General features: G+C 44.2%; 1 protein-coding gene across 6 annotated transcripts in view; it reads right to left on the bottom strand.

Moving 5' to 3' along the window:
• The window catches only part of MAPRE2 (microtubule associated protein RP/EB family member 2), a 163,162-nt gene that overhangs the window by 94,156 nt on the left and 50,227 nt on the right, over nucleotides 1-18,779 (bottom strand). The window contains exon 1 of one of the 6 annotated variants that reach the window (XM_022586972.3): nucleotides 8,063-8,335. The exons of 4 other annotated variants lie outside the window; for them this stretch is intronic. In XM_022586972.3, the coding sequence (XP_022442680.1) occupies nucleotides 8,063-8,181 (119 nt within the window). In that variant the 5' untranslated portion in view covers nucleotides 8,182-8,335. Of the gene's footprint in view, nucleotides 1-8,062; nucleotides 8,336-18,779 lie in introns of those variants that run through there. One more of the 6 variants, XM_089895068.1, reaches the window with a different exon arrangement.

The raw sequence follows: 18,779 nt of genomic DNA, 5'->3' as shown, positions 1-18,779 counted from the left end.
AGTTGGTCTCACTGGGGGGTAGACTAAGTTTTGAATGGGAGGTGAGGTAGCAGTGACACTCATCACACAGCCTGCAATGCATGTTCACACTGACATCTTAGTCGGTGATATGACAACGCTATCTGCCTGTCAGAAATTCCAGGGAAAGACAAACCGGCTTCCCAAACACCAAACCTGCTTTTCCATTTACTGTGTGTTGCCAGCCCCTCTAAGGGGTGTTGGAAAGACTTACAGGTCCCCATGCCTTCCTGTCCTCAGCCCCCTGCCTAGGCGGCTAATGACTCTCATCTCTTTTTCCTTCTCCCTGGAGAATACGTACTGGAGGGACAGATGTACTAGGCCCCCAGAAACAGAAAGAGATGGGAAGCCAGGGGGGAGGAGGAGGGGCTGACACATCCACCCCAAGAAGCCCTCATCCTGCGCTCCCCTCTCCACCCCACGGCACCCACCGATCACTCCCTCTTCCGCTTCCTCCTTTTCTAGCAGAGACCTTGGCTCGCGAGCTCCGCAAGCTTTCTATTTCGTGGTTGCCGCCGGTGAGCAGCAGGTCCTTATAGCTGGGATAATGTATTCAAAGCTCTCCTATTGTTTCTTCTTAATTGGTCAGTCTCCAAGGGATCCACTCAGCCTTCACCCAGACGGGCGGGGGAGGGGCTGGTGAATGCAGATGGCCTGCTTCCTGGCTGGTGTCTAGCACGACCGCGGGGGGTCCCATCAAGGCCAGATATTGCTCAATAACTTCCATAAGGGGGCGAGTCTGACTCAGAGCTGGGGGCGGGAGGTGGGGCTTGGGGCAGAGGACAGCAGCAGAGTGGCTAAAAAATGGCCATAACCCGCAATCTCACATTTTTAAGGGCCCCTGCACAATACCTGACACACACCAGGTGCTCAATAAATGAGCAGAGAAACACCCAAAGCGGATACTGACAAAGAATCCTCACAGAAGATTATTTTGCAGTTAGTGCAAGATTCCTGTTGCATACTAAGTAGGCTGGCCGCATCACAAAAAAAGAACGATACTGATCACGCTCCGATGGCCTCTGGGGGAAAGGAAACAAAACACGGACTATGCATTGCTATGTGTGAAACCTCAAGGGGCGGATGCTGTGCGAGCACGTTTCATCTGTGATTTGCGACGTTTTAAAGGGCGGTACTTGCGTTAGGCAAATCTTTAATATCATCCATGTGACTTCAACAAGTCCATGATATTTTGAGATGCTTCCCAACACACTTCAGCACGTACAACTCACTGTTAAAAATCAAAACTCATTTAATTTTTAAAATGCTACTAAGGTGTTAAATGAAACACCATTGATTGATTAGGTAGTGCATTTACATAGTCGTAAGGTTTTTTGTTAAACAAAGAAAGGTAGCCAGGGACGGTCTGTACAGTTCCACTGCGATTAGTCTATATTCCTTCAGTTTCTCCATGCACATCAAGGAAATATGAATATATAAATTTTCTTTACATAAAAGTTAGAATACTGTACTATTTTAAACATAGTGATGGTCAGTACAAATATAAAACTTGGGGGATCAAAAGAGATAAGCCTTTTACTTTTCCCCAAGTGACTACCTTCCCACCACGTAGGTCACTCAACAATGCTCAAACCTGTGCCTTGGGGCTGTATAAAAACTTATACACAGAGGTCGTGGTAGGGAACACACACACTCAAACATAGCTTTTATTTACATGCGCCATTTCTAAGAGCTTCTGAAAATTACAGGAGTGGTAATTTTGCCCCGGCCGAGTATCAGCGCAAGAATCACAGAATTACTTTCTTAGGGTCAGAGGTACCTCTTCACCTCAGATTTCTTCCGTCAAGCACTGCCTTCCTGCCTGCTGTCCCCAATACTAGAGGCTTTTCAAGAAGGGGCTGTGCATGATTTATCTCTGAATTCAAGTGCCTGGCATGGAGCCTGGCGTACAGAAGGAACCCCGTAAGTTTGCTGAAAGAACAGATTCTTAGACTGCCGGAATTCTCGCTTAAATTTTGTTGTTGTTGTTGTTGTTGTTGTTTTGCGATACGCGGGCCTCTCACTGTTGTGGCCTCTCCCATTGCGGAGCAACAGGCTCCGGACGCGCAGGCTCTGCGGCATGTGGGATCTTCCCGGACCGGGGCACGAACCCGTGTCCCCTGCATCGGCAGGCGGACTCTCAACCACTGTGCCACCAGGGAAGCCCTGGCTTAAATTTTAATACAACAATAATTGTGTAATTATTTAAAGAGTGGAAATTTAAAAGATTTTATTATTAATAACCTGAAAACACGTTTTGGCTTTCCAAAATGACAAAATGGAAGTAGACTGGGGTGGGGGAAGAGGAGCCCATGTTAGTGGTTGCGCCTTCTCCTGATTTGCTGAGCACCAAATGCAAACCTTGCGCGGAACCAGGTGGGCTCTTGCATGAGGCGAGACTACTGTTTGTAACCAAAGTAGAACTGTGAACCCAAGAACGACGCCCTGAGATGTCAATGCCGCTGGCATTTTTGACAAATTACCTCTCAGGGCTTTGCCAGGGTAGGCTCTCTTAAGAACAAAGAATTAATGTGTTATAAAAGAAAAATAAACACTACTTCTAGGAAAGATAAAACAGTGTGCCTCATAGGAAGAGCACTGTCATGTTACGGATGATGTTACAAGCACTGGCTATAAACCTCGGGACCAATTCTGTATGCAAGATCCCAAGTTTTACAGACTTCTGCCAATGCACACTCTATAACGTTTGCTCTTCATTTGCAAGTCTCTTGCCCTACTCCTCTTCTGTTCCACGTCATAACCCAAATCTGGCTCTTCTGGCACATTTTACCTGCCCGAAGCAAATGAGGTCTAGAAAAAAGACAAAGACTGAGCTCTAGTTACATTTCCTTTACTAGATACATTACACAAAAGCATCCATCACTAAAAGCCGCCATCAACTTGACCATCCCATGCATCTATCACCACCTTCCGCTCCTTTAGAAAAAACAAGATAACGCTTTAAATAAGTCCTGGTTCAAGTGAGTAAAATTCGAATTAGCCTGGGGAGTTTGGGAGGATCAAAATAGTGTAAACTCTATACAACAGCCATCTCTTTAGCCCGGTAACTATGAAGTGGGCATCTGTAAATACAGAAGCCACCATCTGACCTAAGTACCAAACCCGTTATGGGAAGAAGTTGCCCTGATTCGTTCTACTGAGGGAAAGATGACTTGAGCCAGGAACATCCACCTACACTAGAGCTGGAGAGTTCTCTCTACTAGAGCAAGCTAAGTATTCGCTAGGAAATCTGGGCTCTGCAGGGTGGGGCACTGGAGGATTCCATTTTCCTTTCAACTCTCACTGCAAAACGGGAGATCAATTCCAGCACGCACCTCTGTTTTTACTATGTTGTCTTCCAATTAATGTGTTTTCAATGGTTTTCTATTTTCAAGTTCCGGTCACCTGCCTGCCTTCCAATGCTCCTGCCCTACTCTCCGCTTCTGCCCAATATGTGCCTCGCCAGGCCAATGAAAATTCTGATTCTAAAGCCTGCACTCTCTTTTCACCCAAATTGTTGGTCTCCACCAATGTCTCTTAGCTTCCTACAGCACACTGGCCTTGAGGGTGTCTTTTTCTACTTTGAGTCACTGTGGGCTCAGGAAGTGCAATCCACTTTTGCTATCAGACCAAGCCAAATATTCACAACAAAGTAAACCTGTTACAAAATGAAGAGCTCACACATCTGACTTTGAAATAGAACTCAAGGTCCTTGAAGGCGCATCTGGCAGAGAGCTTGGCCAGGGTAAGACTCTCAAGCGTTTGTCAAATTAATTCTCCAAGCCAAACGGAATATTTAGATTAGTCCTGATATTTCCCCCGCCACTGACCTAAGGGATTATTCATTGCAGCTTCAAGAGGTCTCTGTATATATAGGAAAGATACTGCGTATGGAAATCAACCTCCTAAATTCAGAGGACCATCTCAAACCACTGCTCTGCTAAGATAATGCACCGTAAAGAGATAAGACCAGTGACAACCACTGCTGAACAGGGGTGAGCCTCTCACCAAGGGCACCGGGAAGACCATCCCCTTAGCAGACGCCCTGACAAAGGACCCTGAAAAGAAGTTCAAAAATTGGGCACATAATAATCAAAGCATCAAGTGACCCTTTAAAAATACTAAGAAAAATGTAAAGGACAAAAACCACTTTTTCAAAAACCTCCTATGACAGTAGTAAACCCAGATGATACTAATACATACATAATGGAGATGTATGAAGGAGACTTCTGCTGTCGCAGCTGCTATTCAGGGGAATGTGATCTGAAATCTACATTCTGGTTAAAGTGCGGCGTGTTGCAATAGCTTCTATTAAACAGAACACGCTTTCACAACTATCTTTTGTGCACATGCGTGTGCACACACACACACATTATTTCTTTTTGTTTTCCCTACCACGAGTTCATTTTTCAAAACTGGCAAAGTTGGATGTCAGAGCCAATGTTTTAGGCTTAAGTTTTCGTTGTGCTTTTCTTTACAGTCCATTGCCTGGGGCCAAGTAATTTATTATTATTTTTTAAGTATTCAGAAACACATGCTACTGTAGTTGCGTGTTCTAACACCCATGTGGAACCAGTCCTCTGGACTTATACATTCATTCTTAAAAGCCTGGAGTATGCAAACAAAGATGCAGTGGGCAGAGGGCCAGTTAATAAATTTCATTTCCTACGAGCATCTGTATGAAACAGAGCTATAGAGAGTCGCCCCTCCCAGCAGAGCAAGAGCTCGACTTGTTCGCTCTGTGAATTAAACAGTCACCTCAGATGGCCCACACCACATTTATTTTTTAGGCAGCTCTTAAAATATATGGATTTCTATCGCTCATAAATGCAATGAGGAAGCTGGGGCTGAGAAGGCGATCACACAGGAGTAGACATGAGCCGTGGAAACACGTCCAGTCAGCTCTGCTGAGCCATTTTTGCACTTGCTCTTTTCAATTGAAATTGCTAATGGAAGGATAATTTTCTAAAGGAAACTTGCTCTGCTAATCGAAGTACACTCTGTTTCAATAATGATTTACCACCCCCTCTAGTCCAGTCTGTAAAAATGGGTTCTGTTTATACCAAGAGATACCTGGATCAAGATATCTGGGTTGTGAACCACATTTGATCCTTATCTATAAACAATCTCGTGCAAATATTATGACAATAATGTCTCCTCCTGGGAAGAGTGACCACTTGCCCCCAGATGGAGCCGGAAAGAACAGTCTTGTTCTCTGGGTGTCTGCTTCTCCTCTCACCTGTGCTCCCAGCCAGGTGAGGGGTGTTCTTGTCCTGCAGTACCTGGAAGAGTCCCCTTTCAGTAATAACTGCACTCTTCTTATATTTACATACCTCTTAAGATGGTGTTTGTTTTAAATATTTGAAGTTAACTTCACAAAAACTTTTATAAGAATGTGATGAGAGAGTCTATATGTTATAAGAAAAGGTAGAAAATAAAGCCAAAGATTGAAGAACCTGCTGCGGCCCTACCTAGAAGTCAGTAAAGGAACCACAAAGAGAATTCCCTGTGATATTCCCAGGGCTCTCGGCTGACTCAGGCCCCTCCATGGCACTCCAACAGAACTCTCAAGCTCACCTCATCATTGGGGGCCAAAATGAACCTACAGCCAAAGTAAAACTTATGTGGTTAAATCTCTCCTCTGGCTTTCAAATTGCCTTCCAAGTTTCCTCAGCAATTAAATGGCAATATTACTCCAGCCTCAGGACGCCAAAATAATTATGGAACACTTCCTGGATAGAAAAACGTGTCACATTTTTCCTTCCCCTCCACCCCTCCAAAAAAATAAGTGGTAGTTATACTACGTTGGTCATCCACTTTGAAAGAAAAACAGACCAAGGAAAATATCAAGTGTGTCTGTCTCCATGTGCACTCTTTACATAACACAATACAAATGTAATTTTGGAGTCTTCTTTCTTCATTTAACCTATGACATCTCTCACTATAGCATCCAATACTCCTATTATATTAAATACAAAGGTGATGATGCTCTTAGTGACTTAAGATTTTGCTCAGTCAGATCTTTATTCAAATTCAGTTTTGTTTTTCACATAATTTCAAGTACCATACAGGGACTCAGATAGCAAACTGGAAATAGTTCAGGAAATGGAAATAATAACTTGGACTGAATTTAAAAGGTGAATAAATTTTTATTTTAAAGGAATAATTCATCAACAAAAGGTAGCATTTAACCTTTCTACCAAATGATTTTTCCACTGCCACTGCAAGTTCGCTCATATGACTAATAAAACCCAACCAGGCGACTGCCTTCGTTTGGCCCATGTGGTAAAATTCGAACTCTGTCTTAAAAACAACTGCTACCTAAGTGCCAGAGGTGAAATCACTGAAGAAATATGGGCTTCAAATTTATCACCTATAAGAGCAGTTTAAATAAGTGCGGTTTAAAAGCAACTCAGAGTTTTTGTTTTTAAATTCTACTTTAAGCTTTGGAATGTCCAGAGAAAGGTGGAGAGAAGTAAAGGAGAGAAGGGACCCAAAGTTCCAGTCTCATGGGTCTCCAAAAGGAGAGTCCCAGAGGTTGTGGACCAATTTTGGTTTATATTAAGCAAATTTATATTAACCAATTTTGGTTTATATTAAGTGCTTGGTTTAACCAGCACTTGGAATCTCTAAGGATGCCATGTCAACATATTACTTGGAACCATAGGCATGAGATTTTGGTGACCTCATGGGCACAGCCAAAATTAACTCCCACTATTTATGTAACTGCCAGAGATGACAGGGCAAAGATTGCTTATAATTTTTTTTTTTTTCAGTCAGCTCATAGCATTTCTTTGGTCAAAGAGAGAGGATGTGGGGGTACTTTTGGCCCTATTTTTAAAATATGCAATATTTATACACACAGAGACTAGTCTGCCCATAATACCATTTGAATGTTTAGATGAAGGCATTAAAAAAAAATAGTTATTTCCTGTTGCTCGCTGAGAGGATGCATTTCAGAGGTATGTGTGCTCTGCCTCAAAGCAAAAGCATTGTTAGCGGTTATCAAGGTAACATTTAAAAATAACTACCCCAGTACAAAAGAACTTCAGAGGAAATATGAGCGAAGCTATCAGTCTCCCTTAAAGTCTGGCCTTGAGCTGCATTAGACTCTAGCTGCATTCTCCATTACATTGTTATCCTTATCAAACAATGCAAACAATTTTAATGAGCTTATCTACTAGAACATATTGCCAGATATGCTAATGTAAAAATGATGCCAACCGTACAGGCTGCCTCATTAATCAAAAGGCTCACAACACAATGACCAAGATCAGTCCCATCCTCAAATCAGACCTCAGCAAAATACCAGGAATTACCTTCCTACTGTAAATAAGAAGGGCGGGCTCCCCCACCCATGCGGAGGCCATAAACTCTTAAGAAAATGCATAACGGCACCCAGTTCTTTTCAGGTCCATTGCAGTCCAGTCTCTTTCTAATAAACCTTGGGTTCTACGGAGAAAATTTTGGTGAATGTCTGACACCGTGACCTCTGCTGTCAATCCTTGCACCAATCAGCGAGCAGAATTCTTACAAAGCTCCATCAATCTGGCGGTTCAACATCACAGACTGCAGCTTAATCTAGAGGATTCCATCTTTCCTGCACACACGCACACCAGGGCAAGCGCAAACCTTTTCCTCACCGTCCTCCTGGTTCCCTGTCTTCAGGCACAGCCTACCTCATGGTTCCTTTAAAATCTAAAAAGGAAGGAGGAAAGGAAGTGCTCCAGCCTGTCTCCCTTTGGAGAGGGGGAGAAAATTGCTTGCATTTTGAAACCAATGTGGAAGGAAAGAGATGGAGGGAGACCCCTTGCAGGCAGCAAACCTATTCACAAAATGCTTTCCATCTGCTATCGGGAAGCCTCCGTGCACACCCAACATGACACATGGAAACAGATAGCAAATAATCACAACCGCCTTTACAAACGCCCGTCTGCAGCCGGGTCCGGGGGCAGCGTCTGCTCCATTATATAACGGGCGGACTTCCGCGCGCCCGCCCGCCGCGGTCCCCCGCCCGGCGCCGCTCCCGTGCCAGCCCCATTACCTGTAGGAACGCTCCCCGCGCACTGTGTGCTTCCGGAAAGGAATGATGGTCCCGTTATCCTGGATGATGTCGTTGTTGTTCTCGCCATTTGGGGACAGGGTTTGGGTCGGCCCGGGCATTGGCGCACTCCCGAGGATGGAAACAAACCGCTGTGGGCTGGCTGGTGAGGAAGGTGGCTGCGTCTCGCCTTCCCGCTCGCCTGCTCCTCGCGCAGACCGCGCCTGCCGCCTGCTCGCTGCTCGCAGCTCCCTTCTCCTCTTCGGATCCCGCCCCGCCCTCTCGAGGCCCGCCCTCCCGGCTGCTGACGTCAAAGCGCCGGCAGCAGCACCCTGGTCACGTGGCCCGGCCCATCCCCATAGCAACCCGCTAACTCATCACCTCGTCTTGATTAGCGCTGGGCCCCGGCGTGACCACGCCAGCGGCTCCAAGCAGGCACCCGGGCAGGCCTACATCTGGCATGTAAAACCCCAGGCCACCCCCGGCCCCCCTCGCAGACTCGCCTGGGTCTGAAAACCAGCTCTTCCTCTAACCATTTCCTTTCCAACCCGAGCTCGCACTGCAGCTGTGTACACAAAAGAACGATTCAAGCAGAGGGGTGTGGGAGACCCTTTAACTCCTTCAATACCAAGTTCTTGTGTCATGAAAATTAAACTCCGTCTGGTTTCAGAAAAATATAAGACGACCTGGTAGCCTCCTTCTAGAAGGTATATCAGACTAAGGGGTTAAAACTTCCAGGTTCCTCCCCCATTCTCCAAACAGCAGCCGCCGCCTCCCCGAAAGTAGCCCCAAACCTGAAAAGCTAAGAGGAAGCTGCATTTCCTTCTAATCAATATACCTCTACGTTAATAATGAGAAGATCAAAGATTGCAAATTAAGAGATTTTCTGCACAAAAGAATCCCCAGAGTTAAAAAAAAAAAAAAAAAGATAACCACCATTTTAGAACATCATGATTACACACGACCTCCCAATTCAAATTCTTATACTGTCTCCTGATACACATAATTAAATCCTTGTCATGTATTTTATTTTCTTTGAATTAAACACGTGAACATCCAATTTAGTATTTGGAGGCTCTCAACATTCAAGCTGTTCTGTATCATTGCAATGGAGATTTCAAATACATTGGCTAGGAGCCAGGTACTATTATTATTACCATCCCTATTTTAAAGATGAGTAAACTAGTGAGATTAAGCAACATGCTCAAGGTCACACAGCCAGGAAGTAGTGAACTGGAACTTCAAAATGACATGCTTTTATCAATGTGATTGGACAGTGGTGGTCTATGTTTAATGTGAACTCATAAATGTTATAGATCAAGGTAAGAATCAAGTACTTTATGTACTTCTCAACATGACCACTGTGAAAAGAGAGCCGTGAATAGAATTGCTAGTACTGTGCAAAGTGTATGGATTAGATTATAAATTCTGAACAGATTCCAGATGTGTCCAGTGCTTTCCTTCAGAAAGAAGAAGGGAGTTTGAAGGATTCTCTGCTTATCAAAAGTGGTCTCTGACCCTTTGTGGGGTGGGAAAGGAAGGAGAATTGGAATGTAAAAGACAGAATAAATATATGTAGCAGAAAGTACTAGGCTCATGCCTTCACATCATTGTATGGCTTACCAGCTTTATCATTTTGTGATACAGATGTTAAAACAAGTAAAAAAATTTGTCATTCCTGACAATTCTCCAGCATATTTCCCTGGTAATAAGTTATTTCTGGCATCAAGCTCCTAGAATTAGAGTCAAATGGTTTACAACCCAGATGGTAATGATAATCTTAAATAAGGGGGCATTTTTTCCTATTCTGAATTCTCCTTTTGAACTATATTTTAATAATTTTATTTTCTACTTTCTCCAGTGAATTCACAGTGCACAAGTTGATTCCTTCATCCATATCTCAACTTACATGAGAATTTTTTTTCATACAATAAGGATCCAATTCTGACCTAAGACTTCACAAGGTACAACAGATAAATATCTGAGTACAAGAGATACACAGCAAGCCTCACATTGCACAGTGAGCTAAAGGGGCATGAGAGTGTAGCTACTGCTACAAAGATCAACACTTCCTCTTACTATTTCTGTTACTTGACCCATGGCTGTTAATTTCCTTACTAATTTGTTCCTCTTCACAAAAGCTTCCCCTTTCTTTGGGAACAGTCTGAAGTTAAAAGGCAGTCTACAAATCAAAGATTTAATGTTTTCCGCATACATTCTCTCATTTGGGGCTCTTTTTGAATAGCTTTCTTTTCCATGATCCTATATTTAAGTAATAGGTTACATAACTGGTGTTATCCTAGGGACTATGTTTGTCAGAATTTGAATGTATATATAGATCATTGGTTATACCAACTAATTTTGTGGAGAGAATACTCCCACTGTTTCTGGGCTGCCCATGAAAAAGAGGACTATGGCCAGGAATTTGGGCGAATGGGCTGAAAGGGGAGGGGTAGTGAGGCAGGTGGAGGAGGTACCTAAGAGCCTTGTAAGTCTTCCTCCAGGACTGCTCTGAACCACACCACTCTAAAGGGACCCAGAGAGCCCCCAGAGACTTGTGATTACCCTCCGAGATGCAGGGGTAACAGGGGTAATAATTTGAAAATATTAAACAGATGTGTTCTCATTCCTCTCCCCATAAATCAGGTTACCTGGCAGCCATTCTCCAGTTTAGCCCTGGGGAGAAGGGGAAGGCACATTCCACTTTGGGAAGGAGGATGCTAGGACAGAGAAACGCCAAACAGGCAGGAAGAGGGCGGGGAGAGTACCCTTTCCAACCCCAAGGTTGGAAAGAAGCAGGTGGAAGTGGGAAAAAGCAGAATCTCCCACCTCCGGGTCCCTGAAGGGAGACGTTAGAGAGGTTTTGGCTTTGTTCTCAGCCTAAGGGAATTTCTTCTGCCTAATGAGGCAGAAGTCCCATTTGAGACTCTGGGAAGAGATGGCTTTCAAAGAGTGTCTCCCCAACACCTTCCTCCCCAATCAAGGTGCAGCCTCATCACACTAAAATCAGTGGTCTGGTACAGTTAGGCAGAGAACCCAGGGAGAGAGGAGGACATCTAAAAGACTGAATATTCACGCAAGAGATTGAGCGCTCCAAAGACAGTCTAAACTGGAAGAGGCTGTAATACTGTGAACTTTTTAAAACCTTTCATTTCCCGTCCCCCTCAGCGGGGCCAAGAGAGTCGCACAGATCACATACACACAAATAAGCTAAAATGTCTCGTGTACATCTGACTGTCGGTTAAGGTTTGTCTTATGTACACAGATGTATCTAAAATAAAGTATATCAAGACCATCATCCTACATCTCCAACTGCCCCATGGAGAAATGGCTCCTCTTACGAAGCATCATGGATTGAAGCTGGGGCTCTGGCATCAGGCAGACTTGGGTCCCTGGCTTGGTTTCACCACCTGCGGGCTATGTGACCCTAGCAAGTTACTCTGCATCTCTAAGATCTAGTTTCCTCATCTATGAAGTAGGTGTAATAATACTGGTTTCATAGTGTTGCCGTGAAGATTAAATTACATAATACAGTTGAAGCAATTGACATAGTCTCTGGCCTATAGCAAATGGTCTTTAGTGGTAGATGCTATTTTTAAACAATAAGTTAAGCATACTCTGAAATGTTCATTCACTCATTCACTTGACACATATAGCTGGATTTCTTGTGTACTACAAGCTGGGAACATAAGAAGAAAAGTCCCAGGCTCTGTCCTCAAGGAACTCAGAGCTGCAGACGAGCAAGATGAAAGTATTGGCAATTATGACACAACATGATGCTGTGATAATGGCACCATACAGTGTGATATAGAGCCGTAGAAGATGAGCACCTAATTCAGAATGGAAACTGGGACGTAGGTCTGCAGAGTTTCCCCAAGGAGCTATTACTTAAGCCTTGGGTGAGTAATAATGATAACCTTTTTTGTTCACCTTCTCTGTGCTAAACAGAATACAAGATCCCTTAGGGAGGGGCTTCCACTGCTTTGCCCACTGCTATATCTTTGGTTCTCAGCATAAGGGCTGGCAGGTAGTAGGCACTACATGAATACATAATTCACTGATTCAACAAATATCTGATTTGATTCTTACAATGACCCTAATGATGAAATTGAGGCTCAAAGAGCAAAAGCAACTTGTCCAGGATGTCTTGGCCCCAAAGCTGACATGCTTCTCCACTAGGCTCTACTGTCATTTAAAAGAGGAACGGTAGTGTAGAGGGGAGACAAAGGGCTTCTCAAGCAGATATACTTAGGTACAGAGGTACGAAAGGGTGTGATATCCCTGGGAGACAGCAAGTTGTTTAATATGGATGGAGAACAGAATGCACGATGGCAGAGGACAGGGCCAGGACCAGGTGCAGGAGGGGCTGTGGCCAAGCTATGAAGCTTGACCTTCACTCTGAAGGTGTTTTGGAACCATGAAGTGCTTTAGTAAGGGACATTCATGGTAAAATTTGCATATCAAGAAGGTCTCATGCTGCAGTAGCATAGAAGACATGTTGGAGTATTTATTTATTTGTTTGTTTATTTTTGGCTTCGTTGGGTCTTCGTTGCTTGCTGCGCACAGGCCCTCTCCAGCTGCAGCGAGCGGGGGCCACTCTTCATTGCGGTGCGTGGACTTCTCTCTGTGGTGGCTTCTCTTGTTGTGGAGTACGGGCTCTAGGTGCACGGGCTTCAGTAGCTGTGTCACGTGGACTCAGTAGTTGTGGTTCTCGGGGTCTAGAGAGCAGGCTCAGTAGTTGTGGCGCACGGGCCTAGTTGCTCCACGGCATGTGGGATCTTCCCAGATCAGGGCTCGAATCTGCGTCCCCCACGCTGGCAGGTGGATTCTTAACCACTGCGCCACCCAGGAAGTCCCATGTTGGAGATCAAAATGCATCAAACAGGGATGAAGGCCTAAACTTAGACAGGAGCCAAGGGGTTGTAGGAGCAAGCACAGATCTGAGATATTCAGAGGGAATAACTGCTATGATTTGTTGGACTAAATGGATGTGGGCATGATGTTGATGGGGATTAAGGGTGGGCAGTGAAGGAGAAAGATATTTCAAGTGAATCCTAAGTTTGTGGCTTGGGTGACCAAGGGGATAATGATATCATTCATCAAGATGGGAAATACATGGGCTTCCCTGGTGGCGCAGTGGTTGAGAGTCCGCCTGCCGATGCAGGGGACACGGGTTCGTGCCCTGGTCCGGGAAGATCCCACATGCCACAGAGTGGCTGGGCCCATGAGCCATGGCCGCTGAGCCTGTGCGTCCAGAGCCTGTGCTCCGCAGCGGGAGAGGCCACAACAGTGAGAGGCCCGCGTAGCACAAAAAAAAAAAAAAAATAAAAGATGGGAAATACAGATTGAATTGTCCTTCTGGAAGAGAGATTCTCATAGCATGTTTTGGACATAGAGAAGTACCTATAGGACATCCTAGTGGTGACAATGATTGGTCACCAGGCTTCACACACAGTGGGTGTTCGTTAAGTATTTGTTGAATAAGGGAATATGTGGGTCTTTGAACGTATATGTTTCACTTGGAGATACATATGATTTGGAGGAAATTGTCTCATGGGTGATCATTGAAGCTGAGGGTGTGGATGCCCTCACTCAAGGAGAAAGAGAAGGCCTGGGATGGAACTCTCTAAAAGCTGAGTGATAAAAAAGAAGGCTGCAAAGAGACGGCAAAGGATTTGGCCCGATGGGGCCAATCACAAGAGGGAGTGGTTTCACTGGGCCCAGGGGAGAAGTGAGTATCAGAGAGGAGGGAGGTGTCTCTTGGGCCAGATGTGTTTGAATCAGATAAGGGCAGAGAATGGGACTTCCCTGGCGGTCCCGTGGTCAGGGCTCCACGCTTCCACTGCAGGGGGCATGGGTTCAATCCCTGGTTGGGGAACTAAGATCCTGCATGCTGCGAGGAGCACCCAAAAAAACAAACAAAAAACAGATGAGGGCACAGAAGTGTTGACTGGATTTGATAAGGTGCTCTCAAAGGTATTTTTAAGAGATTGAATTTCAGATCAGACCCATCAGTGATTACTGAAGAAAATAAAGAAATCTTCAATAAGTAGGGAAACTGTAATTCTTAGCAAGATCACTAGTATTCTGACCTAACAAATATACTGAAGGAATGAGGTGACATTAAATTACAGGTCATGTATATATTGTCAGCAACTAACTAGCATCAACAAGTATTTGCACTAAAAAGCTCTCGGCAGTATTGGAGGAGCCAATATGTCCATTAATGAGCACTTGTTAGGCACCAGATGTGTCCCCTTCTATGGGGTCAAGACCCACCCTTCCCCCCAAAAATCAAACGAATATTTACAATGTGTGTTTGGAGAGCAGGATTATTAAGGCAGACCCAGCAGACACAGAGCCAGAGCAACGAGCGAAAAAGGAAACCAGCCGCCGTCCCAGTCCACAGGCACAATCAAGGAAGATGGAACTGGGCACCAACCCAGATTTTAATTTTCCAAGTTCCTAGGTTATAGCACAGTCCTGTTTCTCTTGAGGTTTAGGCCAGAGAGCACTGATAATTTCATCCTGGCAGAAATCATTGTCTATTTCTCCAACATGTGAGGTTTGCCTAAAACAGGGGTTTTGCATTGCCTTGGATTTGAGAAATCCAAAATACAACAGTAGAGAAGATGTGAAATCATCAGCCAGGAATGGATGCTAATCCTGATTCCATCCCAGCAGTACCTACTCCTCACGAATGCCTTTTCCCAGTTAAAATGTGTTCACTGAAGCTGATAATCACTGCTGTCAAAGGCATTCACAGCTGTCACACCACCTTAGATGGAGGGAGGGGAGCTTCCTTAGATTGTTATCGCCTCTGAATGCAGACAGAAGATTCCACTTAGCAGTCACAACTGCTGCCCTGGGACAAGCAATTTTCCCATGCATATGTCTTGGTATTTGCCAGTAGGGAATGGCAGGGACAGCTTATCAATCAGTGGCTTAAAATATGCTCCACACCCAAAATGATAGCAGTGAATAAATACATGATTGGCCAGCCAGCGGCGTTGGCTCTGAAATCACATCGGTGGCATAGAGATGTACTTGAGAGTGGTCCTTGCTCGCTACTTTCACCCTGAGGCATAGAAGATTTTATTAGTTCTTTCTTTAGATCTGATGAGAATTCTATAATATGTATATGCCTCCTGGCTTTTAGTAATAGCGTTTTATTTAGGAAAAATTGGTAAATGTTTTCCCCCAGATGAAGAATGCCCTCCTTCAAAACCAACCTGAGCAGGTGGACTCTTCCAGGATTGACTTTTGAGATTACTTGTATTTGAAGATTATTTATCAGCCACAATTATAGCTATGCCAATATGTCCACAAGGCAGAGTTTTGCAAGCCTCCTTCCTATTTGCTAGTAAAAAAGCGAGGTTTCTGTAATGTCAAAATATAGAACGTGCCATTGCTTAAGGGAAGATTTCTCTGTGTGTTGGAATTTGCTTTCTAATTCGCTTTTTCTTGGATTTTCTCAAGGTTGGACTTAATTTTGTGGAATAACTCACAGAACACGACGGGAACGCAATTCACAAACTTGCAGAACACTATGATTTCTGTAACCAATCAAATCTGTGCAATTTCAGGTTTCACTCTATTAAGTAAAAATGTGCTTCTGAATTATACCATCTTGTTAAACTGAAGAACGTTAAATATGTTTTCCATAAAAACACAATGTGATAAATGTTATAATTGAAGAATGTATTAAGTAGCACAGGAATATAGAAAAGAAAGCAACCATGACTGGAGAGACAGGAAAAGCTTCACCAAGGCCGTGATATTTGTACTGGGGCTCGGTCATTCACTCAACACGCATTTACTGAACACCTACTACATGCTAGGAATAACGGGTGCTGGAGAGCCAGAAATGAGCAAAACAGGCAAAATTCTCTGCCCTCGTGAATCTTATACTTGAGTGTGTGATGTGTGTGTTGTTGGGTAGGAGGGTGGTTGTAGGAGGTGAGGGTAGAAAAGATTGCAGTGACCAGAATGTACAGGGCTTTGAACGGCCATTGTGAGGACTTTGGCTTAAAACCAAAGTTAGGAGCCATCACTCTGCAGCAGGCTTCACAGTATCTATTGGTCCAGATGCAGAATCCTCTCCAGCAACAAAGACAACGATAACAGCAACACCTAACATTTACTGGGTACTTTTTAGGGACCAAGTGCTCTGTTTCAATTGGGTAGGTATTTTTAATCCTCACAGAAACTTATGAGGAAAGGGGGATTTTAAGTCCTGTTTGTCAGAGGAGGCAGCTAGCTAAATAACTTAGCCAGTTCATCAGCCAGGAAGTGGCAAAGTTGGGCGTGAACACACCCGCCAGGCATCAAAGCTGTCATCCTTGTTCACTGGCTCAGGCTGCCTTCCACTAGGGTCTGATAAAACCTGGGTGCAAGAATGCAGAATCTAGGGCTGGGGAGCAGCAGGGTTGAGACGGCAGGACATGGAAGCAAGAGAAGGTAGACCGCTGCCCTGAAGGCAATTCAGTCTAGGGAGCGAGGAAGTAACGCCAGGAAAAGGGTGGAGAAAGAGAGAATAAGGTGGGTGGGGATGAGAGGTAGGATAAGAGAGCAGTATTCATGGCAGTAAGGGATGGAGACTGGAAGGATAGGAGTTGTAAATTATGGTTAAGGAGGACTTCCCTGGTGGCGCAGTGGTTAAGAATCTGCCCGCTAACGCCGGGACACGGGTTCGAGCCCTGGTCCAGGAAGATCCCACACGCCGCGGAACAACTAAGCCCATGTGCCACAACTACTGAGCCTGCGCGCCTAGTGCCCGTGCTCTGCAACTAGAGAAGCCACCGCAATGAGAAACCTGCGCACCGCAACGAAGAGCAGCCCTCGCTTGCCGCAACTAGAGAAAGCCCGCCCACAGCAACGAAAACCCAACATAGTCAAAATAAATAAATAAGTAATAAAATAAAAGATACTAAAAAAAAAATTATGGTTAAGGGAGAGGGAGGGAGGAGGAGATACCACGACTGGGGGTTAACGGTATATGTGATTAGTAGGGAAAATTAATTTTCTTACCCTTATTTATAACGATTAACTATTTTCTTTTTCTGAGTAAGCCTCAACCATCAATATACATTTCTTTGATATCTTCTGGAGGGGAGAGGCGACCACAGGCATTTTTTGGTATTTGTTTTCAAAGCTGAAATTTGCTTTCATTTTCACTATGCTAAAGACTGTGACAATTCAACCCTCCAACGCTAGACATGCCTAGTCGAACGTTCTTACTGAAATGTGTCCATGCCCAAGTTCATGAAATTCCTTTACCTCCTTCCCCTATTTTATTTCCACGTTTAAACAAAACAGGTCTTGATGAACGGACTGGGTAGGACAACTGAGAAAGGATAAAAGGCACCTTGGGCTCGGTTGAGGGGCAAAGGAAAGGAAGGGGCAAATGTTACCATTAACAAGTAAATTATCTTCCAGAAGCCTCACAAGCTTTCAAGAGACAATTTCCTTAGGGCTATCAAAAGTTAACTAGCCCACTGGACTTTATTTCTGATTTTGATATTAAAAAGTACCAACTGAGTAAAGAGACTCCTTAATATAAATTCAAAGCCAAGGTGGAGGGATGGGAAGACAGGAGTTCTAACAGGTACCAGTGGCCTCTAGAGTTTCAGAGCTAGTCAGGACCTAGGCCACCCATGGCAGGGACACTGGGAGGGAGGGTGTTCCTGAGCCTGGGGCTTCTCTGACAAGGCTGGTGTGTGGGGGGCAGAACTACGGCTCACGGGTGGCTCCTCAACAGCATGTCAAGTGAACATGAGGCCAGCAGCTGGGAAGCAGTGTGAGTAATGGAAGAGAAATTCCCCAATTTCTGACCTCATCCAAATAAAATTTTTAAAAAGAAAATTTAAAAAGCTTACTTCATTAAAAAAGAGAGGGAGAGAATGCAACTGGAAATCATGAATTAAGATCTAAGTCTCCATAAGAAATGTTTTAATTAGCACTTACGTTTTGTTTACTCAAGAGCTTATAATACCAAGTATCTTTTCTCAATTCACACTCGCTATAGGGCATGAGCATGAGGGGTCCAACTACAGGGTATAGCACATAAAAGCATGAAGGCTTACCTTCAAGTAGCTTCCACTTAATTTCTATGTGAAGGAATCAGACTCCTAGGAAATCCAAAGGGATCTTAACATATAGGGAACCACGATGAGTTAACAGTCAGCTGAGAGAGCGAGATCAATTCTTGGGATTAACTCCTCACACAGCCTGCCTTTCATACCCTCCCCCAAAGGCCCATCTCCAGTCTCTTCAATGAGGATGTCATCGGCCTTCAAAGAGGCAGCAATGGAATCAATATGAATGAGACATAATGGCATGTAGTGCAAAAAGCATGTCTAGTGCATTTCTATTATTTTTGTCTTCCCCTCCTTCTTCTGGGAACTATTCCTTCAAACACTGTGATTCTAGTAAAGCTTGCCAATTATAATATTCCATCCTCCCAGACCTAAAGATTGGTTCAAGGTTAGGTCTGTGACCCAAGCCAGGCCACTGAATATTTCTCTAGGATTAAAAAAAATTAGAACTGCAGTAGATGTGTTTTCGAGGTGGGATGTGGGAGACGGTATCTTCCTTACTGAAGATAGCACTTTAGAATTAATATAGTATACTGTTAGGCAATAAAAATAAATAACAGGCATCCAAATCAGAAAGGAAGAAGTAAAACTGTCACTATTTGCAGATAGCATGATATAGTACA

This window comes from Delphinapterus leucas, chromosome 14, assembly GCF_059928025.1.
Source record: "Delphinapterus leucas isolate spDelLeu-1000000601 "Yukka" chromosome 14, BTC_Dleu_Yukka2, whole genome shotgun sequence".
Taxonomy (NCBI): Eukaryota; Metazoa; Chordata; class Mammalia; order Artiodactyla; family Monodontidae; genus Delphinapterus; species Delphinapterus leucas.
Note: the sequence above shows the minus strand (reverse complement) of the source record. Positions and strands in the feature narration are given on the sequence as shown.